Source organism: Phyllopteryx taeniolatus, chromosome 9, assembly GCF_024500385.1.
Source record: "Phyllopteryx taeniolatus isolate TA_2022b chromosome 9, UOR_Ptae_1.2, whole genome shotgun sequence".
Taxonomy (NCBI): domain Eukaryota; kingdom Metazoa; phylum Chordata; class Actinopteri; order Syngnathiformes; family Syngnathidae; genus Phyllopteryx; species Phyllopteryx taeniolatus.
The window spans coordinates 11,969,555-11,993,590 of record NC_084510.1 but is presented as its reverse complement, the minus strand read 5'-3'; the positions used below and the strand labels follow the sequence as shown (position 1 = coordinate 11,993,590).

Sequence of the window (24,036 nt, the reverse complement as noted above, 5' to 3'; positions counted from 1 at the left end):
TATGGTATTATTAATAATAATAATCTATGAGAAGCCACTAATCATTTTAAAGATTTCGCAAAATTTGTAAACAATGATTTAAAAACATAGGAAACAGATAAAAGTTGGTGGGCTACTTATGTGGTCCTTGGGGGGCGACCTAGAGCCCATGGGCACCATGTTGGTGACCCCTGGATTATAGTGTTGTGCTCATGCAAAATTTGGCACGTAAACAGTGAATTATTCACACTACTAAGACGTCTTTGAGGGTAATGAGTGAATGAGGATGATGCCTTTGGTGTAGAAAATACAACAAAAGCCCCATCCACTAAGTTAGACAATAACTTCCATTTATTGACTTATTTATTGAAACACAAGAAAACATAAAAGCATTCAGTCCTTTTTGAAGAATTCAGACAGCAATTTTATCTTCTGTTCTCCAATACATTACTTGGCTGTAAAGACAAAGAATGCAGGATAACTCAATGATTATCTTTTTTTTTCAGTTTCTTTATCTTAGTCAATCGTTATCTTTAGATCATTTAAATAAAGGTCACTTGTCCACAAAAGTTAACAAAGCTTTTAGTTCTTGGAGGAGTTTAGTACCTTTCTGTCTCTCATCCACAATTTCATGGATGAGCTCCTCTAGCACAGGAGCAACATGGTCCAACTGTTTGGGTGAAAGACGCACTGCGATATCCACTGTTTTATCCTAGACACAAACACACAGAAAATGAACATCCTGTATTATGCAATATAAATGAAATAACTGAGTGGTGGCGGTGGTGTGTGTGCATGCACACGTTCGTGGGTGTGCGTGTGTGTGCACACGCACTGGATTTCCACCATGCTCAGCTTGAGAAAGCTGTTGGAGAGCAACCTCTTCAAACTGGCCGTCCTCTGACCGAGGCTCCATGTCTTTTCTCCCCTCTCTCTCCTGGAGAGCAGAGAACCAAACACAAAACACAGAGCACATGCACACAGTCAGAATGAAGAACTTTACAATCTTTGATCAATATACTGTTTTTCAACGAGTCTCTCAACATTATGTAGAATTTGACTCCTTAGAATTGTGAGTTTTAGTTTTTTTAAAAATTATTATTACACTACTTAATTCCAATCACATTCGCTGTATAAAGCAGGACAAATTACCTTTTAAATGTATTTGTAGTAAAAATTTATAATAGTCATATTTTGTTTATGAGCCTTTAAATTTAAATTCCTCCATTTGGAGTCATAACCACTGGAAAGGTTAAGAATACACAAGATAACTCAAGAGTGCAATCAAATTACAGCTCCGCTCTTCACCGCCTTCTACACACTGTCAAATACAACCCAATCAGCTTACCTTCATCAGCATCATCTCCTTTGGGCTAAAGAAGGTGATGTGTCCTTGTGTCCTCTCAACCAGCAACGCCACAAGGCACGCCAGCACCACGCAGCCAGCAACAGCTCCACGCATGCTCATTCTGCTCTGTACTGCACCAATGTAAATATGCACATTTACTAAGTATGCATGCACAATCTAATTAGACCTGCATCAGAAATTTTGACTTAACCAAATAATGCTCATTTTTTTATTGATACTGTAAGTAATTATGTAACAGTATGTTGTCGTTTGCAGTGGTACAGAACTATACTGCATCATAATGAGTCAATCTAAAATTAGCATTTGTATATTTGTAGGCAGATTTGGCTCTCGATACATTACATTGTTCAGGTGTACCATACTCCTGTAATCGATGAGTGTAGACCAAGAGAAACCTTACTAAAATAGTATTAAACTTACCATGTGTATATATGTGTATATGTTTGTGTAATTGGTCAGACTGACACATGTCATTTTGCAAGCGCAGATTGACAAAGATGTGTGTGGGAGTGCATGAGTCACAAGACCGCTGTATACGCTAGTTGAGAAGTTCCTGTGGCAATCTAAACAAGACAGTTCTACACACACACAGTAATTCGTACACTGAAAGTCCAACAGACAAAGAGACACAGAAGAAGCCAAATTGTTACATGCTCACGTGTTCAAACCTTGGTCAGTTGGTCCCAGAAGTGTGAGAAGAGTGTCTCCTGTCTGAATGTGAACTTGTCCCCGTCAGCCTTTATATCAAGCCCTCTCCTGATCCCCAGCTTTTTACTATCTTCCCTCACATCCGCTCCTCAACAAACTCCTTCACAGGCATTCTCATCCATGCTCCTGGAAACACAGATATTACACATGAATTTGGCTTTATTAGTGTACACTCAGTGTACATGCATGTTGGCCTTTGAGGAGGTAGACATGCTTTTTCATAAACTCAATGCTGAGAAACAATATTTAGTTTTACATGTCACATCTTATCTGTGTGAAATGTGTGTAGTTTTTGTACCTATGTGATTTTGTGTCCTCAGAGGTCAGCCATAAATTCTCTGCTAAGAATAAACCAGCACAATGTGACATTTATGACCTGACAGTAATATATAATTGCGCACACAAACGCTTACATGCATGTGCTCCTAAGAAACCCTGCAACGCTCCAGAACGTTAATGATGTTTTTCCCCAAATCCAGCACTTGACTGTCTTCCTGCATAATGGCGAAATGTTACCACAGATTGGGTTTGTGCTGTTATACCACTCTGTAGAAATGGACTAGTAAAGAAATTACACCGTTGTTGTATCCCACTGATTCAAGTACATAAGTCATGCGCAATAGTGAATGAAGCACCAGCATGACGTATAAACTCTTACTGGATTTTCCCTTCCTGAATGTTAGGTATCTCCATTGCAATTATATTTTACCATCTTCCAAAATCACTTTTGAAAATACATAATGTATTTGGTTGTTTATGTATTTAATACTGTGTCAACACTGCATTTATGTCAATTAAATGAAAAACAATTGTCCACGATACCATAAAATGACTACAGGCAGTCACTGATTGCAAAGGACTATCCAAGTTTTAAACTTAAATAACCCAACTGTGTATACACTTTATATCTATACACAGCAGTTCTTGTCACCTTGACCTAAAAATCTGGAATTAATATATCAAGAGCTGGCTATATCATTCACTGATGTGACCTATCACTGTCTTCTCCATTTAGGCTACTTGATATCTAAAAAGACAATTAGCTAGTATTTTGTTTGAATTAACTCCGAATCAAAGAAGGACAACTGTTCCTATGTTTAATACAGTATACTGTACAGTAGTAAAGATTTGAACAGTAACAATTAACCCCAAATTAGCATGTGTGATTATATCTACAAGGGCTAATACACTAGTATTTCTTACTGAGCGAACCATAAACAGTGCATGAAAAGACTATAATAAACAAAGAATGATTCCTTAAAGTGTTTTCTACATCGACACAATATTCATAATCGCACTGAACATGATTTTCTTTTTTAAAACATCCAAAATTAACTAACATGCATGTTCTCTGTTACCATGGACATACAGGAGACACTAGCTCAACCCTTAGTCTGCCTCTATAAACACTGTGGAATGTTCTCATTCATCCAGGTCATTTCATTCTCAGGGCATTGAATCGATTGCAACTGGACTGTTCTGGCTGTCTTAGAAGAAGTTTCACCTCTCATTCGAGCAGGTTTCATCAGGTCATGCAAATAGTCTAGGCTGAACAGCTCTTATCTGAATGTTTGTCTGGAAGACCAACTATTTATCCCCAAAATTAGAGCCACTTCAAAACCACGAATGCTATTACTTGTTTGGGATGCAAAATGTGTTAAGATTGAAGCAAGGTCCCTGCCTGCCAACAATAGTTGTTTGGGTGCAATCACCCTCGTCTACATTCCATTTGGTTGTAACAATGGTTGTAGACAAACCGGAAGACCAAAAATGGCTGTTTTGTTTGTTATTTGGTAGAATTATTTGCCAAATTATGCAGTCTATATGGAAGCGATTAAAAGATAGCATTGTATGTGAAAGATACTGTTAACCTACCTACATGTAACTGAAAAATGTTGAGTTAAAAAAAAAAAACATGATTAAAGATATGTCAGACTGACAATACAGTACGATAATGTATGGACACTGCCAGGGCCAGAGCTGCACAGTTACAGCAGTATAATTCTGAGTTAATGGTCAGTGTATGAATGATTAGTGTATGAATGATCAGTATTAGTGTTATTATTATTTATTTATTTATTTTGTATTATTATTATTGGCAGAAATGTTGTCCCTGTGGAGGCGTGGGTGGGGCTCTGCACAGAATAATCACAAATATGTTGACAGATTAAATTTGTTATTTCTAAAATCTTAACCAGCCAATCCCCTTTGGCCAAACAAACAAAATCATCAGTCCTTTATCTAAACCACTAAATTCAATTGTTGTGTGGGCAATAGACTTTATTAGGATCATTCCAGAATTGGAAGACATTTTCTGTCCTTCACAAAATGCAACTGCAGTTGCATATATGCAACTGTAGCTGTAATAAAAGTAAAATATTATTTAATATGCCAAATAGCTCTTGAGCACCAGTAAATTTGCTTTTTTCTTTTCTGTGCCTGTCTTAACGATCCATTTACACATCAAATATGAACACAAGATAATTTTTAAATCAGCTTTTTAAAACGATTTTGTTTTCCTTGTAATTTTTGAAACTTTAATCACAGATATATTTTCAAAGTTAGTACCGGTAATTATGGTCTGAAGATTTGTCTCTGAACATTTACGCAACCCTTTTAGCACATCTGCCGCACAGTTCTGACGACCAGCGTTCAAATCCCGGCCCCGCCTGTGAGGAGTTTGCATGTTCGCCCCAGGAAGAGAAAAAAAGGGAGCAACATTGCTCTGCTGAAATGACAATATCAAGCTAATTGCTCTGACTACAGAGAGACCAAAGATAAGCCCTTTTCTTTTTTCATATTTTTTTCAATGTTTTAGCTGTAATGTAATGGAGTGAATCACTCAACCTCGTTAGTTATATTATTAGAAAAGGGCATATTAATTCGAAAGTTTTTTTTTGTTTTTGTTTTTTTTTACCAATTAGCATAGCAGCTAACACAGCTTGCATGTGCTCTTTCTTTTCTTCTATTCTGTGTGTTGTTGAGAAATTAGCATAATAGCGAACAAAGCTAGCATGTATTATTGCGCAAAAAAACTCCAACATTAGCATTGATTTGCAGCCCTGTTACTAGAATCAGAGAAATACTATAAATATGTTAGTATTCAAATTACATTCGGCTTTTATTCAAATAAATAAACATTCAAGTTTCTTTATTTAATTATAAAATATTTATTCAGCAATAATTTTATAATGTGTGTTATAATGTATCTATCTGTGAGACGGTTGCACCAAGCACAACAAAATACGTACAGGAATGATTTCTAAAAATCTCGTAAAAAGTGTACTTTTGGTAGATATATTTATATATAAATTAAATGGTGTCGCGATGTTTTGCTCGTGGTCTCGCGGTATTCTGGCTCTTGGCGTCGAGTGGAAGAGTGACTGAGCTTTCTTTTCACTCGAGCACAAGCTTAGGTACGCACACACATCGTGTGCTCCTGCGATTCATCGACCATGGTAAGAAAACAGGTTTTACATGATATGATATGTATGACTTTGCTCTGAATTTAGTTTTGTGCTTCGGTGGCGCACTTATTGCTATTCAGGTTCTAATCCAACAAATCGCTGTTTTTTTTTCTTCCCTCCACCACATACCCTTACCAGTCCCGTTTAAGGCCTTTTTTCTACTTCGCTAAGTTGTTAGCCACCTATGTGGCTAACATTCCCAATGCGTAAAAGTGCGTCTCGTCAGTTTGAAACAGATTGCTGCCACTGACAGTACATGAACAACTTTTGAACAACCTTTAAACCAAATCGTTTAAGATGTATCGCCCGGAGAAAAGGCAGCTTTTAAACTTGATTAGCATGCATTAGCTGTTTGCTGCTTCACCCGTAAAGGATTGCACACGTGGTACCACGGCTAACACGTGGTGTACAGACTATCATGTGCCAGAAAGGAAACGAGGCGTCGAATAAGTGCGTCGAAATAGCCTTGTATGTTTTTAGTTTTTCTTTTCCATTTCTTTGATTAGACCGCTTGGCAGCATTTTAAAGCTCGTTTCGCTGTCGTTTAAACTTATTTACTCGTCAAAGCAAAAATCCAAAGTGTTTTACAGAATCAAGAGAATTAAATCAACAAATGGAAAGATGAAAATGGAGAACAAATCCTGACATTAATGCATGACAAATGAAAAGATAAAGTCGTAAAATGACTGAACACAGATAGTCAAGAAAAAAAAAATGATGCAGATGGTGCAAACCAGAAGTGATACTTTTGATTTTATGGGAAAGCAACCGCAGTGACAATAGTTTTCAGGTCAGATTTAAATGCGGACAAGTTTGGGCAGATCTCAGGTGTGTTTTTAAGGATTTAAATTAGTTAGTTTATCCGTTAGTGTTTATTATATTTGGGTCCAAGATGATTTAGAGCTTTCTAGACCAACAGTAAAAGTACTTGGGATTTATAAAATTTTAGTTTTGATTTTGTCCATTACTCAATGGAGTAGTTCTAAAAGTATTCAATAGTGATAATGACATCTTGACTGTTTACTGATCAGATTTTGGATTTCTGTAGGTGCTGCTGCACGTGTTGTTCGAGCACGCGTCCGGCTATGCGTTGTTTGCCGTGAAAGAGGTTGAGGAGATCGGCATGCTGCTGCCTCAGGTGAGTTCTATTGCCTCATTGCTACTGTGTTGCACATTGTCGTGGAAGACTTATCGCTGAGCATGTGTTTCAGGTGGAACAGTGTGTGTTGAATCTTGGAAAATTCAACAGCATGGTCGGCCTGGCTGCCTTTTTCCCTTTTAAGTCAGCCCAGGCTGCCCTGGAGAACATAAATGCCATTTCTGAAGGCAAGTTTTCTTACCTTAACTTTATTTAAATGTATTAACTGATTCAGTCATTTACTGTTTTCTGCATTGTGGGGCATTAAATATTGCCCCCATCCATAATCTTTTTACTGTCCTCAGTTGTGATGATGTTTTCAAATCTGTCAATCCACTGAATTTCTGTGCTGACACCCTTATGTAAAACCTGAACATCTGAGGATAGGATTAGAGGTCCAATGATTAATTGACAATTCATTATCAAAGTACTTAATAGATTTTTGATAATCAATGAATCGTTTACTTTTTTTCACAAACTTGGTCTCCTCCCCAAACGAGAAGTCTGTGGTCATACCTATACTGACCTGTGAGAGGCAGTGTATTGCCACAAGGCACTGCCACTGCTGGAAAATAAAAACAGAATAAATAGTTGAAACAAGGCTAACTACTAGTGAATGACTTGATGTGCATTGTACAACCATTAGCAATTGTTGCACTATTTGTTTGGCACAGGTGTGAACTTTGGGTCATTTTCTCATTTGATCGTTTCATTTCAAAGAGTAGAAATAAATGTCACCTAAATCAAATTCAAAACTTAGTTAAGGAACGTCTATCATGAGATTTAAACTAATCAGGTGGTTATCTTAAAAATGTTCATCCCCAACTCTACACAGAATGCTTGTGTAGTCTGGAGTGCAGATAAAACATTTACTTTCATTTGCTCAGGTAAGCTTAAAATTGTCTCCCCCATGTTGCAGGTGTGGTTCATGCTGACCTCAAGTTGTTCCTTGAGACAAACATTCATCAATCTGGGAAGAAGAAAGCTACACTTGGAGTTGGAGATGCCAAAATTGGTGCCGCCTTACAAGAAGAATTTGGTTTTTCCATCCAGACTGGTGGCGTTGTGGCAGAAATAATAAGAGGTTTGTATTTTATGAGGGCGTTTGGTTTGCGCGCCAGCTGCACATAGTATAAAACATGGTCTGTTTATGATGCGACTCGAAGATCCTGACATTCGTGAAGGTACATACTGAAAATCTGAACTGCCAACTGCTCACATGAACACCCATAACACAAATTGACACGATCCAACCGTTCCTTTACTTCCTGTTTGTGTTGTCAGGGATTCGCCTTCACTTCCACTTGCTGGTGAAGGGGCTGACGGCTCTGGCGGCCTCCAAGGCCCAGCTGGGTCTGGGCCACAGTTACTCCAGAGCCAAGGTCAAATTTAATGTCAACCGGGCAGACAACATGATCATCCAGTCCATTGCACTTTTGGATCAACTGGACAAAGACATTAACACGTTCTCCATGCGTGTCCGGTAAGCAGTAATTCAATTGGCTTTATTTTTTTTATGATGCCCGCTTCGTCGTCTTTTGCAAAACTTAAACCACTCACCCTCATCATTTTACATTGCGTTCTGCTCTGTGCTAGGCTATTGAGTTTGACGATTAATTAGTTGATTTCTCTGGATTTTTTGGCGCGCGCACACTGCAAAAATTGTTGCTGCGCGTAGAATGCTGCAGACATAATCGCTCGTGATTTTTTTTGTCAGGTGCGTGGCAAGCTACACAAAGGTGCTGTGTGGGGCAATTCACCGGTCACGTGATGCAATGCGGGCGTTGTCGGCCGCAGGAGTATAAAGAGTCCTTGAAGGCAAGCTGCCCGCGGGATTGCCGCAGTCACCGCCCGCGCGAGTATAAAGAAGCCTTAAAAACGCAGTTTCAAAAAGCTTGTTTGGTATCAGAAGTATTACAGCAAATCCCAGAAGGGGGAAGAGAGTAAAGCAAAACTTGTTTTGAAGACTGTTGTTTTACTTGTAAGGGGGAAAATGATTTTGATTTTTGGAGGGGGGGAGAATTGGACATTTTATTTAAAATTCATAAGGCCCAGCCAGAGTTCGATTAGCAGCTTGCTTCATTTTGTTTGTCACTCCAGTTGAAGTTTCTGTAAAACCAAAAGAAAAGAATTAGACGTATATATTTAAACAAGCGGCACGGTGGCCGACTGGTTAGCACATCCGCCCCACAGTTCTGAGCACCCAGGTTTAAATCCGGCCTCGCCTGTGTGGAGTTTGCATGTTCTCTCTGTGCCCGAGTAGGTTTTCTCCGGGCACTCAGATTTCCTGTCACATCCCAAAAACATGCACAGTAGGTTAATTGAAGACTCTTGAGAGCGAATGGTTTGTTTGTTTATATGTACCCTGCGATTGGCTGGCGACCAGTTCAGGGTGTACCCCTCCTCCTGCCCCCAGTTAGCTGTGATAGGCTCCAGCATACCTGCAACCCTGGTGAGGATAAGCGGTGTGGAAAATGGATTGGATATATTTAAACACCAAAACGTTCAACCAAAACCATATTTCCTCTCATGACAATCTGCTAGCTTTATGCTAGGATATAATGTGAAGTACCATACATGGGAGGAAATTAGCATATATGTTACAGTAATTATAAACCAAACTGCTACTTTACCATTTTACAACAACCCTCAAAGGCATATATTCTCCCTAATCTGTGAGAATGACTATTACTGCAATTTAGTGGGACTCTTATGCCCTCTCCTTAAAATTAAGGTTCCATCTACAGCCAGTCAAGCACAGTGTTACCCGGGGCATGTTGCAGCACAATGTAGTGCTACACTGAAGGCGCGCAACTCAAAATATGGACTTGCCTGTTTGTTGTACTGTAAAGTCGATCATTTAAAAATCTGCGATTTTGTCAGGGCACATAAATGGCATCCAGCAACGGTTCATTCAAAGGCACTGGGTGAGACAGGTCTTGTACAGACGCTTCTAACAGATTATCTCTCCTGTGTCATTCAGTGAATGGTATGGTTACCACTTCCCTGAGCTGGTCAGGATCGTGCCCGACAACTCGTTGTACTGCCGCCTGGCTCAGCTCATCGGCAACCGGAAGGAGTTGACAGACGAGAGTGTGGCGAGCCTGGAGGAGGTGGTAATGGACAACGCCAAGGCACAAGCCATCCTGGATGCATCCCGTTCCTCAATGGGTTTGTCTTATTTTATTGAATCCATATGACTGCCTTAGAGCCCCTTTTTTACCCACCTTGGACCAACAAGTGTCTCTGGTGACTCACACAGGGGGGAAGAGAAGCTCTCTCATAAACCTGTAGTGAAGGCTGTCATCCTCGCTGCGGATCCTGTCGGGAGAAACATTGCATCATGTAGCTAGCAATTGACTAGTGCTGTGTAGGATGATCCTGACACTTTTGTTTGTGTGCAGGAATGGACATTTCACCCATCGACTTAATCAACATAGAGAGGTTCTCCAATCGTGTGGTGTCTCTGGCCGCCTATCGTCTGGAGCTGCAGGAATATTTGCGCTCCAAGATGAGCCAAGTGGCTCCCAACTTGGCTGCCTTGATCGGAGAAGTGGTGAGCTCTTTGGATTTGTTCCGCTTTAACATGAAAAATGAGATCAATGATGTTGCCACAAATCTGTCAATCCACTGACTGTGTGATGAGAAACCTCTGGTGCTGATGATCCACCTCGGGATGAAATTTTTTTTTTCGCCCTGAAGACACACTCTTCCATATTGAGTTTTCTTGTCTATTTCTTGTCAAGGTGGGTGCCCGTCTGATCTCTCACGCTGGCAGTCTAACCAACCTGGCAAAGTACCCCGCCTCCACAGTCCAGATCCTGGGAGCAGAGAAGGCCCTGTTCAGGTACTGGGGCGACCCCTCCCTGCTGGGGAAGACTGTGGTTGCAGTGATGGCAGGGCTGGGCCGGAGCAGAGCAGGGTGATCTGAGAAGACCGTTGGTCTTGTCTGGAGTGAACCCCACTCCCCCATTGCATCCCAATGTCTGAGCAACCACGCACAGCACTGAGATAGAGGAGAAGGAAATGGTTAGAGTAGCAGATTTAACGTTGCAGTAATACCTTGACTTTCAAGTGCCCCAACTTTTTATTTTCAGCCACTTGCGTAAAGGGGGGGGGGGATTGAGCAGTTTAAGGTACTGTAATGTCCTCGCATAAACTTAGTCGTTTATTCAGCAGGACCATCAAAACACCAAAATACAAAATGAGAACACTGGCAAAAACTAACTCACAATATTATAAAACTAGTTTCTTTTATACAATACAGTGGTGGTTTTTGGCCAACTGGAAAGGATTAAAAGCATTTAACTTAATTTTATTGGGGAAATTTGATTTTGAGTAAATGTAGTTATGGAACAAATTTAAGTGGAAAGTCAAGGTATGACTGGACTTGCCCAATTGTCACAAATTGGTCCCCCAGTCTTGTTTCCATGTTAACTGCTTCAGAGTGTGAAAGCAGTTGTAATCTCACACAGAGCCCTGAAGACACGCGGCAACACCCCCAAGTATGGTCTGATCTTCCACTCGACCTTCATCGGGCGCGCTGCTGCCAAGAACAAGGGCCGCATCTCCAGATATTTGGCCAACAAGTGCACCATTGCCTCACGCATAGACTGCTTCTCTGGTATGAATTCTTTTTGTCCCGTTTTTGCACTTGTGGGCTTTGCTATGATGCTCCTATTTTTCGTCAACAGCATTCATCCTTTAGGTTGATGTTGATAAATGATTTTCTGAGCCGTCACTCCAGAAGTTTTGAGACCTCTGTTGCGTCTTGGATGGATTAATTTCAATTGTTGGCTCTTTTCAGAATTGCCCTCAAGTGTGTTTGGTGACAAACTGCGTGAACAGGTGGAGGAGCGCCTGTCCTTCTACGAGACAGGCGATCTACCCCGCAAGAACGTCGACGTCATGAAAGAGGCCATGAAGGAGGTGAGCTCCTCCTCATAACTGGTGCAGTTAATGCTGTATATGATGAAAAAATTGTCCCTGATAATGGCTGAGGGTAAAAACTGATTTAATGAGCCTGATGCAGCATTTTAATTGTGAAGCGCTAGAAAACTTTTCAATGTTTTGAAACTCTGTTGTTTAATCTATGCTCTCCCTTGCAGGCGACTGATGTTGCTGCTGAAATGAAGCGTAAACTGGACAAGCGGGAAAGGAAACGCAAGAAGCGGGAAAAGAAAGCGCTTCAAGAAAATGGAGATGCAAACTTTGACACTGAGGTAATTACTCCTGTTTTTAAAGGGGCTCTGCATGTTTAGATTTGAGATCCGACCCCTGACCTGTGGTCCGATCTCAGTGTACAAGATGCAAGATCAATCAGACTCCGAACCATTGGTCAGCCCCAAACGGTGGACTTGATCACTGAAGAGAGTCATACAATTTAAAGTAATTGCTGTAAAAATGGGTCATTGTGGTGAGCTTACATCGACTGGTAAATTGACTGTATCCCGATTCTAGGTTAACGGAGAATCTGAGACGTCTGGAGGGAAAAAGAAAATGAAACTTGCGGCTGAGAAGGAGGAGGTCCAGGCTGAAGAGCCACCAGCTGCAGAGAACGGAGCAGGTGACGCTCCCACCAAGAAGAAAAAGAAGCGCAAGTCTGAGGCGGAGGAACCAGAGGAGGCTGCTGTGGTTGAGGACGCAGCAGAGGACACTAACACGCCAGCCAAGAAGAAGAAGAAACGAAAGTCGGAGGCTGTTGAGGCTGAGCCAGCGGAAGAGATCCCAGAAGCTCTGGTGTCTGAGAAGAAAAAGAAAAAGAAGAAAAATGTGGAGTAAAGAATAGAATATCTCTGACTTGAGACTGAATTATTTTGTGTACAGTTTTTGTTCTATTTTATTCAAGCTGTGGCTCTTTTCTTTTTTTTTTTTTGACATACGGAGACACTTTGCCTGTGCCTTTAATTACTGTACTTATGTAAATAAATTCTCAGTTAAGATTTTTTTTTAATTTTTTTTCCCCTCTGTACACAAGTTCTGCTGTACTAAATGTTGTATAACCAAAGGCACTAACTTTCCTGAGTTAAAGTAGCTCAACTTCCCTCCTGATCCCCAGAGGTTTGTTTGAAGTTAAGTTTATTACTTCTAGGTCTAGGAAATAACATCCTTGAGTCACTGCCTTGGATGTTTATATTTGTCAACTGGAATCCAACCCTTAACTGCCACAGATGAAAATACTTGGCTGTTTTGAACAAGTTGGTCTGGAAGGTTTGTAAACTGCAGTAATGACTTAACAGATCCCTGTAGATGGTGGCATTGCTTTGGGGTCGAGATCAGCATGGCTGTTGAGTGGAAGATGGGGTTCTTAATCTTAGCTGGTCATGTCAATTATAAGGGAAAAAGATGTCAGCATGCTGGAAGTCAAGACAAGTTTGGGCACATCACAGAATTTGTCGCAAAGTGTCACAAAGATGATGCGGTTCAAAATGTAAATGGGAAACGGCATGTTTGCAGACCCTTTCCCAAACATTTGCATATCATGGAAAGTTTGTTTCCATAATTCCATTTAATAAATTAAACTTTCCTAGATTATAGTTTAAGGGCCCATAATTTATAAACAGTCAAGTATTTATTTTTACATAATTTGAGCTTCCAGCTCATACAACCCACAAAATAAGGAATTCCAAAAATTAGACCACTATGAAGAAATCAGCCCAAATTTTGCAGTCCATAAATGTTTTAAACTGAGTGTTGCACACTAATCATCTCCTAAACTCAAAGCACCTGCACAGGGTTCCCTAGGTGTCATTAAATTGCTTCTGTTTGGTTCAATATGGGGAAGACCATCATTGATACCCTCCATAGGATGGGTAAGCCACAAAAGTTCATAGCTAAGGAGTGCTGAGTCCAAGCACATCAATGGAAAATCTAGTGGAAGGACAAAATGTAGCAGGAGAAGATGCAAAAGAGATGACTGTTGGCTTCGGTGGATTATTAAACAGAAGATTCTAGCAGAGATCCAGAAAGAGTGGAATGAGGCGGGAGTCACCGCTTCAAAAACCACCACATTCAAGCGCATCCGGGAGATGAGCTACAACTGTCGGGTTCCTCGGGTCAAGCCACTTCTGAGCCTGAGCCAACGTAGGAAGCGTCTCAACTGGGCCAAGGAGAAAACGCACTGGACTGTTGACCAGTGGTCCAAGGTCCTCTCTTCCGATAAAAAGTAAAGCGTGCCTTTGATTCGGGAATCAAGGTCCAAGGGTGTGGAGGAAGATGGGTGAAGAACAGAACCCAAGCTACTTGAGGTCCAGTGTGAAATATCTACAGTCAGTCATGATTTGGGGTGCAATGTCCAGTGCAGGTGTTGGTGAACTCTGCTTTCTCAAATCCAAGGTCACCGCAACGGTCTACCAGAATGTTTTAGGGGACTTCATGATTCCTTCTGCTGAGGATCTGTATGGAGATGCAGATTTCATCTTCCAGCAGGACCTGGCCCCTGCCCATACCACCAGAAGCACCAAAACCTGGTTTGATGCCCATGCCATCACAGTGCTTGACTGGCCAGCCCACTTGCCGGATAATGATTTATATGTTATCCGTAGGCCGTTATCCGTTATCCGTTATCCGTGGCCCCATTAAGAATCTATAGGGTATTATCAAGATTAAAATGAGGGGCACCAGACCCAAAAACAAAGAACTGACAGCAAGCATCAAGGAAATCTGGGCTTCATAACTCCCAGGCAATGCCACAGGATGATTGCCTCAGTGCCACAGTGCATCGAGGCAATGATTAAAGCAAAGGGATTCCCAACCAAGTAATGAAGATTAACGTATCGTTTTGAAAGTACCATATTTTGATAGATTTAATGTGGCCCGAATTGATTTCCTTTTTTTCTACAAAAACTTAAAAGTAAATGTTTTCTTCACAATATTCTAATTTTTTTTAATTCCTTATTTTGTGGGTTTTATGAGCTGGAAACCCAAATGATGTAAAAATAAACAAATAAATACTTGTAAGTTCATCCATCCATCCATTTTCTGAGCCGCTTCTCCTCACTAGGGTCGCGGGCGTGCTGGAGCCTATCCCAGCTGTCATCGGGCAGGAGGCGGGGTACGCCCTGAACTGGTTGCCAGCCAATCGCAGGGCACATAGAAACTAACAACCATTCGCACTCACAGTCATGCCTACGGGGAATTTAGAGTCTCCAATTAATGCATGTTTTTGGGATGTGTTTTTGGGAATATAACCTGCCACCGCTAGTGAGAACGAATTTTAATCCATAACAGGTTGAAAGAGGGAGGATGGAAACTGCCACTGGTTCTGTTTTATTAAACACACTAGCAAAATACACATGATTTGAAATAATTTTAGAATAAATATGAACAACAATAAATGTAGAATGACAATGTGTGAATGCTGAAAGCAAGCTGAAACCAGTAGTAGTCACATTTGATTGGTGAACAGTACGATCCATCCATCCATTTTCTTTACCCGCTTATCCACACTAGGGTAGCGGGCTTGCTGGGGCCTAACCCAGCTAACTTCGGGCGACAGGCGGGGTCCACCCTGAACTGATCGCCAGCCAATCACAGGGCACATATAAACAAATAACCATTCGCACTCACATTCACACCTATGGGCAATTTGGAGCTATTGCTAGCTAATTGAATAGCGAAGACTTTTTGCCCAGTGTATCTGATACGATATGAAGCGTAGACATGCCCTGCAAAAACTCTAAATCTTACCAAGACTATTTTATTTCTAGTCAAAACTAAATTAAAATTAGACGCATCTCAAAGTTTCGTTGACATTGAAAATCAATGTGTTATATTAACTGTGTAAATACAAAAACAGGATGAAATACAACATGGTCATTGTTTGAGTGAAAATTACCCGACATATAGTTATATTTCTCAAATTTGTCATTACATGCTCACTTCCGTTTAATCAGTGCTTCTCCCAAACAGTTTTGTTCCCTTTCATCACTTTAGTGGTTCAGAATTGCATAATTTACTCAAATCAAAAGGTGACCTTATAAAAAACTTATTTCTTCTTAACTTGAGCTAGAGACAAGCCCAAATATTTAAAATGTTTCTTTTTTCTGAGATGAAATACTCATTGTATTCATCCAGTTACAAAAGGTCTGTGCTTTTTGGAAAATAAAATAGCTTTATAATGTATTGAATAAAGAGATATAATAGTTATTATTATCATCCATTAGTGGCGAGGGTAGCTTTATTTTGGGTCATCCACCAGTCTTTTTCAAGGTCTAAAAAATTCGATCAAATTTCAGAAGGGTACTTTCCAAAATTAGTTCAACCCACAAAGTACTCAACTAGACTCGCCCCTGCTAGTGCTTGTGAACACAATTGGATCAACAAAAAAGACCAGAGCCACAGAAACAGTTTTACGTTTTAATCTGGGCAAGGATTATAAAACCAATGTTAAAATGACATCAAGGCCTGGCTCGTGACCAGCCAACTAGTAAGAGTTGACCAATGACAGACGGAGGGAATAACTGCAGGAAAAAAAGAAAACTCAAGTCACACTTCAAATAAGGATTCACAGATGCAGGAGACCAAAATTACAAAAACATTTAAAAAAACAAAATAATAATAATAATAATAATAATAATAAACAGCCTTAGCCATGAAAATGATGCTTAGAATCTATGTACATCGTTCTCAGTTTATGTATGCATACAAAAAAGAATCCACATCACATGATGCTTGTGTTCAAGTATATTCACCAACTTCATGATTTAGCATTCTCATCTTTCCACATTTTTTAAAAATAAAATGCCCTTCAAAATAAAAACAAAATGCAGAAAACCACATTTCATGTTCTACCAATACATATATACTGTATAAATACATACATAAATATATTTTACATACAACAGACATAAATTTGAAAAGGGGATATACAGAGCAAAAGAGAGGCGGTGGTAGTGTGTGTTTTAGCTTGTGTTGTAAAATGGTTTGTCCCTCCATTATTTTATCAGTCAGACACATCAACACACACAGGTACGCACGCGTACACAAATGCATACATCCTGTCACACACACACACACATACACACATGCACATACACACAGCGTAGCGACCTCAGTTGGCCCAGTAGGGGGAGCTGCCATAGCCCGACTTATTGACTTGGCTCTTCTGCTGAAGGCTGCTGGACTGTCCACGCTGACCTGGACCACCCTGAACAGTGAAGGGACCACACATGCATTATTAGCACATCGCGTTGTGGTGGTGAACGTGTTGTGGTTATGTCTACCACAACAGATGCTGCAATCAGTTGTATTTGCGCCCCCACGACATTGCAGATTTTTAATACTACTTATCAACATTCATCTTCAAACATTTTCGACATTAAAAAAAGTTCGGAACTTTTTTAAAAAACTTATGCAAGATCAAATTTAGAGTTGTGCGCCTTCAGTGTAGTACCAGCATTATTAGGAATCCCACTCGTGGTCGAGACAGGACATGCCCCCCGCTGCAATACGATTGGCTGGTGTATCCCGGTAGATGTGTCAGTTTTACAGTGAACTTCAACTGGGAGTGACAAATATACAGCTTGAAGCAAGCACGCTGGGCCTCTTACTTGGAGAAATGTGCAACCGAAAGAGTGGCCTTTTATTGTGGCCAGCCTATGGCACACCAGTGCAATAATCATGTTGTCTAATCAGCATCCTGATATGCCACACCTGTGAGGTGGGATGGATTATCTCGACGAAGGAGAAATGCTCACTAACACAGATGTAGACAGATTTGTGAACAATATTTGAGGGTAATGGCCTTTTGTGTATGGAGAAAAAAGTTTAGATCTTTGAGTCCAGCTCACAAAAAATGGGAGCAAAAACAAAAGTGTTGCATTTATATTTACACACACACACACACACACACAGAGGGTACGGAAAGTATTCAGATCCCCTTAAATTTTTCACTATTTGTTATATTGCAGCCATTTGCTGAAATCATTTAAGTTTTTCTTTTTTTCTCCTCAATGTTCACACAGCGCCCCATATTGACAGAAAAAATGGAATTGTTGAAATTTTTGCAGATTTTTTAAGAAAGAAAAACTGAAATATCAGTATTTAGTAGAAGCATTCTTTTGAGCTAATGCAGCCATGAGTCTTTTTGGGAATGATGCAATGCAGTTGTTCACACCTGGATTTGGGGATCATCTGCCATTCCTCCTTGCAGATCCTCTCCAGTTCTGTCAGGTTGGATGGTGAACATTGGTGGACAGCCATTTTCAGGTCTCTCCAGAGATGCTCAATTGGGTTTAAGTCAGGGCTCTGGCTGGGCCATTCAAGAACAGTCACGGAGTTGTTCTGAAGCCACTCCTTCGTTATTTTAGCTGAGTGCTTAGGGTCATTGTCTTTTTTTAAGGTGAACCTTCGGCCCAGTCTGAGGTCCTGAGCACTCTGGAGAAGGTTTTCGTCCAGTATATCCCTGTACTTGGCCGCATTCATCTTTCTTTCGATTGCAACCAGTCGTCCTGTCCCTGCAGCTGAAAAACACCCCCACAGCATGATGCTGCCACCACCATGCTTCACTGTTGGGACCGTAATGGACAGGTGATGAGCAGTGCCTGGGTTTCTCCACACATACCGCTTAGAATTAAGGTTAAAAAAAAAAAAGTTATATCTTGGTCTCATCGGATCAGAGAATCTTATTTCTCACCATCTTGGAGTCTTTCAGGTGTTTTTTAGAAAACTCCATGCAGGCTTTCATGTGTCTCGCACTGAGGAGAGGCATCCGTTGGGCCACTCTGCCATAAAGCCCCGACTGGTGGAGGTCTGCATTGATGGTTGACTTTCTAGAACTTTCTCCCATCTCCCGACTGCATCTATGGAGCTCAGCCACAATGATCTTTGGGTTCTTCTTTACCTCTCTCACCAAGGCTCTTCTCCCCCAACTGTTCAGTTTGGCCGGACGGCCAGCTCTATGACGGGTTCTGGTTGTCCCAAATGTCTTCCATTTAAGGATTATTAAGGTCCCTAAAAGCAGCTGTGCTTTTAGGGACCTTAAGAGCAGCATAATTTTTTTTGTGACCTTGGCCAGATCTGTGCCTTGCCACAATTCTGTCTCTGAGCTCTTCAGGCAGTTCCTTTGACCTCATGATTCTCATTTGCTCTGACATGCACTGTGAGCTGTAAGGCCTTATATAGACACGGGTGTGGCTTTCCTAATCAAGTCCAATCAGTATAATCAAACACACCTGGACTCCAATGAAGGTGTAGAACCATCTCAATGATGATCAGACGAAATATACAGCACACGACTTAAATATATGGGTGTCAGAGCAAAGGGTATGAATACTTATATGGCTGTGTGATATTTAACATTTTCTTTTTTTAATAAATTTGCAAAAATGTCAACAATTCTGTTTTTTTCGGTCAATATAGGGTGCTGTGTGTAAATGAATGAGGAAAAAATTTTAATGATTTTAACAAATGGCTGCAATATAACAATGTGAAATTTTTATATATATTTTTTATGTTTAGGTTCATATCTGGTCTCTCTATATAGTGGATTCTCACCCATTGCAGGTGGGTCTGGAACATATCCCCCGGGGGTTCACTTAAGCGCAAGTGTTACCTGTCCATCCTGAGCAAGATGGTGGTGCAACAGCTGTGAGTGTGGTTGCTGGTGAGGCAGGATGTGAAGGAAGGGCGCCGGTGCATATCCTCCAGGTGCTGCTCCAGGATTCAGGGGTCCTGGACCCCCCAGCGCAGATGGCAGGCTGAAGGGAGGGGGGGTCCCAGCATGGAAACCCTGCTTATCAAAAGACTACAGGGGGAGAAGAAACAAAACTAATTGGACTCATTATCAAACACCATACACTTTTTTAGCAATAGTTTCCCATGACTTTTTAATGAGTTTTCCAAAACCCTTATGGAACCATGCTGCCTCTCCCAGGTCAGTCTTAAGTACAGTCAGTCAGCCCTAAGACAGACATCTGGTTTTGGGAAGGTGGCAATATCATTATGGGTGTGCTGTACTGGTATTGGTTATCTCCAGTACACCACACAGTAAGAACACGTGACGTTTTTTTCTGCATTATGTGTGGTATCTATGTTTAAAATCAGTATGTGGGTACCCCACTTCAGCGGTGCAGTTCAGTTGGTAAGTAGAACGGAGGTTAAGGCTCACCTGGGTCTTATTGTAAACACTTCCGCTGATGTCTGGCACACCGGAATTACTGGATGTCACTGAAACACCTGGAAGTGAAAACAGAAACAAGATCAATACAATCTGCCAAAAGAAGTATAAGTCACGGTAAGCTCTTTAATGTCCTACCTTTACCAGGCCCGCTAGCAGCAGATTTGGCTTGTGCCTGAGAGGAGGAATTGTAGCCTTTACTATAGTCCACTCCAGCTGGTCCTGCTGTCAGCTCCTCGTATCCTAGAAAAGAGAGCACCAACTATATACAGTGGTACCTTGACTTATGGCAATGTGCCAATGTGTGTGCTATCAATACACAACGTTTGTGTTGTGGGTGTGATTGTCACCACGCATCTGACTGGATGGCTATAGACTAGGCGGCACGGCGGACAACTGGTTAGCACATCTACCTCACAGTTCTGAGGACCCGGGTTCAAATCCAGTCTCGCCTGTGTGGAGTTTGCATGTTCTCCCCGTGCCTGCGTGGGTTTTCTCCGGGTACTCCGGTTTCCTCCCACATCCCAAAACATACATGGTAGGTTAATTGAAGACTGTAAATTGCCTGTAGCTGTGAATGTGAGTGCGAATGATTGTTTATATGTGCCCTGCGATTGGCTGGCGACCAGTTCACGGTGTACCCCTCCGTGCTAGGGCTTGCTCAGGGTGGTGATTTCTCTGGCACCGTCAATGTCTCCGGCAGGGCAGTTGATAGCTCAGTGCAGGGTATCTTGTGCAATGCCTTGGCGCGTCCTACAATGCACTCGGTTGGCTCCTGGGATCGCCTTCCTCAGGTATTGGAGGCTCTTTCCTACCTTTTCTGTTCCCCTATCAGATGGCTATTTGAATGGGCTACATGCTTGCTGGGGAGATACTGTGGCTCTCTCACAGCTGTCAAAGGACGGAGAAGTTTTCGCACCCATGGATGATGCTGCAGTGGCGGGACTGGACCAGATCAACCATCCTTTCACTGGGTGAACGACGTTCTTTGCCTCCTCACACTCTTCTGGTAGGACAGATTGCTGCCGTACATGGCTTTCCTGCAACGTTTTGGTCAGCTGACATCCACGACAGCTGTGGTGCTGATGGGTCTGCTGTCGTTGTGACGGACAGTCCCCTTTGGTTTTCTCTGTGGGAAATCAACTCAGGGCGAAGATGCGGTGGTGAACCCTTGGCTGGGATGCCTCCTTTCTGGCTTTCCACCCCTCCCTCTGTTTGACTAATGCTTCTTAGGGTTCTTCAGGAGGGTCACTGTTGCTGGTGGCCCCCTTCTGGCCAGCCTGGACATGGTTCTCCCTGTTGCGCAAACTCTGCTTGAGTGAACAATGGTGTCTCCCCGGCGGGACTGATGTGTTGTCCCGACATGGGGGTAGGCCTTGGCATCCCAATCCTCACTGCTACCACTTACGGGTTTTCCTGCTGTATGGCTTGACTCTCTGCTGAGCAGTTGTGCGGAGCCTGTCCGGTGGACCATTGTGGCTGCCAGGGAGGTGTCCATTCGGCTTTGATATGCCAGTTGGTGGACATTGTTTGCAGGGGTTGTGGAGACCACAGGCAGGACTGAGTGCTTTGCTCGGTTCCCACAGTTCTGGAGTTCCTGTGGTCTCTCCTGGATAGAGGTTGACCTCCAATGGTGTGTGTGGCTGCGATATCAGCCCGACATGTTTTGGTCGACAATAGCAGGGTGGGGAGCTGCGACCCGGTGTTGTTGTTGCTCACGGGGTCTCCGGGAGCCCTGGGGTGGGACCAGCGCTTAGTGCTCCATGGCTTGTGCCTACCTCCCTTTTGAGCCCCCGGCAGGTGCAGACCTGTTTGTTTTTCAAAGTGTAACTAAGCCAAAACACACACATACATTTATGAGTGTCTTTAAGGTGTGTGGCCTACTGAGTGCCACCAGGAGCTGAAGACGAGCTGGGTTGGCTGTTTACCACATGATTAGTTCAGTGTGAGGTCTGCTCCATGCTCCTTCTGAGGGTTCACATTTTGTCTTTGTGTGTGTAATAGTTTGCCTGGTCAATACATGGCTGACAGTGGATCAGTGACTTAGTGGATCAGTGACCCCCCCATTTCGCTCGAGCAGCAGCTAATCTGAAACTCGCTCGTAACATAAATTTTGGCTCCCAACACAAATCAACCAAAAATACCCTTAACTGGAACACTCGGAAGTCACGGTCCCACGATAATACAAAAGGAAACTAATAAGCGGCAAATAATGACGGTGAATCTGTTGTGAAGTCACTGACCTGAGCTGAAGGTGTGCTGGCCATAACCAGTGGGCTGCTGTTGTGTCTGCTGCTGGAAGGGGCTTGCAGACGGGTTGCCCAGGCTGAGACCCATGCTGTGCTGCTTCGCTGAGGCTGGTCCTGGGCCCCCTGGAGGAACAAACATGGTGGGGCCATACTGGAACGCTGCGGCACTTGGTACGGCGCCGGGCATGCCGGCATAGTAAGGCAGCCCTGTATAGCTGTAGCCTGGAGGCAGGAAGGCCTGCTGACTGCTGTGGTGCTGTGGCTGGCCCTGCGGCTGAGGCTGGGCCTGAGGAGGCTGAGGCTGGCTCTGGCTCGGGCCTTGGTTTTGGCCCTGTGGGGGCTGCTGCTGAGCTGACAGGCTTGTGGGTGGTGCTGGAGAGGTGGAGTCATTCCTTCCAAACTTTGTGATGTCACCTCCTGCAGAGAGAGAGCGAGAGATGTGCCCAAATCCAATGACACATACAGTATCTGATATCACTGTTTACGTTCAGTGAACAAAAAGATGCCCAAACTGCATGAAAATTGTCAACACCATGTAGGGACAACATGGAAGTAAATTAACACATACAGTAATCTCTCGCTATATCATGGTTAACTAATTGCGGATTCAGTCTATCGCAGACTTTTTGCTATAGGTTAGTGTAGTTACTCACCTGCACATCTCTGATATACCGTATTTTCACGACCATAAGGCGCACTTAAAAGTCTTCAATTTTCTCCAAAATGGATGGGGTGCCTTATGTGTGTACATCGTTCCAAAATCTGTAAATGCTGTTGTGTGACTTTGATGAGCGATCCGCTTGACTGACTGGGAGCATTTCCTGCCGACACGCTGCTTATACAGAGGAAAGGCGCCTGTGACTGAGGACAGCATGGCTGGATGGACGAGGAGAAAATGAGAGAGTGGCTGAGTGAGGTGAGGCTTGACGAAGGAACTCCAACCACTGGACATCGGTATAAACAGGGTGTTCAAAGTGAAGTTGAGAGCGGCGTGGGAGCGATGGATGACAGATGGCGAACCCAGCTTTACTAAGACTAGACATGTTTTAGTGTGTGCAAAGCATCCTGTGAATGATGACGTAGAATGGCTGTTAGAAAATTGTCACGTTGCTGCTCTCTGCGGAGCTAAGCTAGCCACTTGCAAACAACTTATCGTCAGCGAAAAGAGTTAAAAAATGCCATAATGCGCCGCTTTTGGATGCAATTTTCAATCAGGACGGAATGCAAAAAAGGAGGTAAGCATTCATAGCTTTCCCAAAGAGAGAAAGTTGAGGAAACGGTGGGAGGATGCGGTCAGAAGGGGGAGGCCGTCGGAAGAGTTGAGCTGCCGAAATATCTGTGATCTGTGTTCTCATCACTTCAGCCCAGATTCTTTCTTTTTATTCTTACCTCACAAGGAGCCAAAACGCCCACGTGGGACAAGCGAAACCTGAGCAGAAAGACACGAAAGACACGAGGCGCTGTGGCCACGTACCTTGATCAGCCCACTTAAGCAGTAGCTACAAATACACATCTGAATATGACCAACTCGAGTTTCTTCACACCCGTCATCTTCATCCTCAATTCTTGTGACTTCCTTACTCTCCTTTCCCTGATCACACTCTGGCTCGAACTGAAATGGCTGAACAGCGTTCATCGCTGCCAGGCGCTGCTACTATCTCTCCTGCTAAAAACTCCGTGCGTCGGGCACATCCCCATTTGACGTCACTACCCAGAATGCACTGCAAAATGGCGGTCTATGTTGAAATTGCGATTTGTAAAAATATATAAATCTGGAAATTATTATCGAAAGTGAGCCTTGAGGAACACCATGGTTTACTGGGGCTGGGATACAAAACCATCCATCCATCTTCCGTACCGTGCATCCTCACTAGGGTCGCGGGCGTGCTGGAGCCTATCCCAGCTATCTTTGGGCAAGAGGTTGGGTACACCCTGATCTGGTCGCCAGCCAATTGTGGAGCACATATAAACAAACAACCATTCACACTCAAATTCATGGGCAATTTAGA

The 24,036-nt window shown here is 42.6% G+C and overlaps 3 protein-coding genes and 2 non-coding genes across 7 annotated transcripts in view; 3 read left to right on the top strand and 2 right to left on the bottom strand.

Annotated features, from left to right (window-relative positions):
• Positions 1–324: 324 nt before the first annotated feature.
• Positions 325–2,161, bottom strand: mlnl (motilin-like). Of its 2 annotated transcripts, none has more exons than XM_061784883.1 (5): positions 2,017–2,161; positions 1,328–1,458; positions 815–916; positions 586–691; positions 325–434 (listed from the first exon to the last, which is right to left on the bottom strand). In XM_061784883.1, the coding sequence occupies exons 2-5, from the start codon at positions 1,445–1,447 to the stop codon at positions 427–429; spliced, it is 336 nt and encodes a 111-aa protein (XP_061640867.1). In that variant the 5' UTR covers positions 1,448–1,458; positions 2,017–2,161; the 3' UTR covers positions 325–426. The 2 variants fall into 2 exon arrangements, with proteins under 2 accessions (XP_061640867.1, XP_061640868.1); XM_061784884.1 differs by having other exon boundaries at positions 860–916.
• Positions 2,162–5,378: 3,217 nt separating this feature from the next.
• Positions 5,379–12,603, top strand: nop56 (NOP56 ribonucleoprotein homolog). The gene is made up of 12 exons (XM_061784881.1): positions 5,379–5,514; positions 6,572–6,661; positions 6,735–6,849; positions 7,581–7,745; positions 7,946–8,144; positions 9,645–9,832; positions 10,066–10,217; positions 10,408–10,508; positions 11,137–11,285; positions 11,469–11,590; positions 11,770–11,883; positions 12,122–12,603. Exons 1-12 carry the CDS (start codon positions 5,512–5,514, stop codon positions 12,440–12,442), a joined length of 1,719 nt encoding a protein of 572 aa, XP_061640865.1. The 5' UTR covers positions 5,379–5,511; the 3' UTR covers positions 12,443–12,603.
• LOC133484250 (small nucleolar RNA SNORA26) lies at positions 9,881–10,000 on the top strand. Its single transcript, XR_009790334.1, has one exon. It is a non-coding gene; the product is annotated as a small nucleolar RNA SNORA26 (small nucleolar RNA).
• On the top strand, positions 11,625–11,691 carry LOC133484247 (small nucleolar RNA SNORD57). Its single transcript, XR_009790332.1, has one exon. It is a non-coding gene; the product is annotated as a small nucleolar RNA SNORD57 (small nucleolar RNA).
• A 3,401-nt stretch (positions 12,604–16,004) lies between the features above and the next one.
• ubap2a (ubiquitin associated protein 2a) overlaps positions 16,005–24,036 on the bottom strand; it is a 30,394-nt gene continuing 22,362 nt past the window's right edge. Inside the window, exons 23-27 of one of the 2 annotated variants that reach the window (XM_061783921.1) lie at positions 22,022–22,444; positions 19,917–20,021; positions 19,770–19,837; positions 19,215–19,406; positions 16,005–16,808 (exon numbers count right to left, since the gene is read on the bottom strand). In XM_061783921.1, the coding sequence (XP_061639905.1) occupies positions 16,713–16,808; positions 19,215–19,406; positions 19,770–19,837; positions 19,917–20,021; positions 22,022–22,444 (884 nt within the window). In that variant the 3' untranslated portion in view covers positions 16,005–16,712. Of the gene's footprint in view, positions 16,809–19,214; positions 19,407–19,769; positions 19,838–19,916; positions 20,022–22,021; positions 22,445–22,680; positions 22,904–24,036 lie in introns of those variants that run through there. The other variant, XM_061783922.1, reaches the window with a different exon arrangement.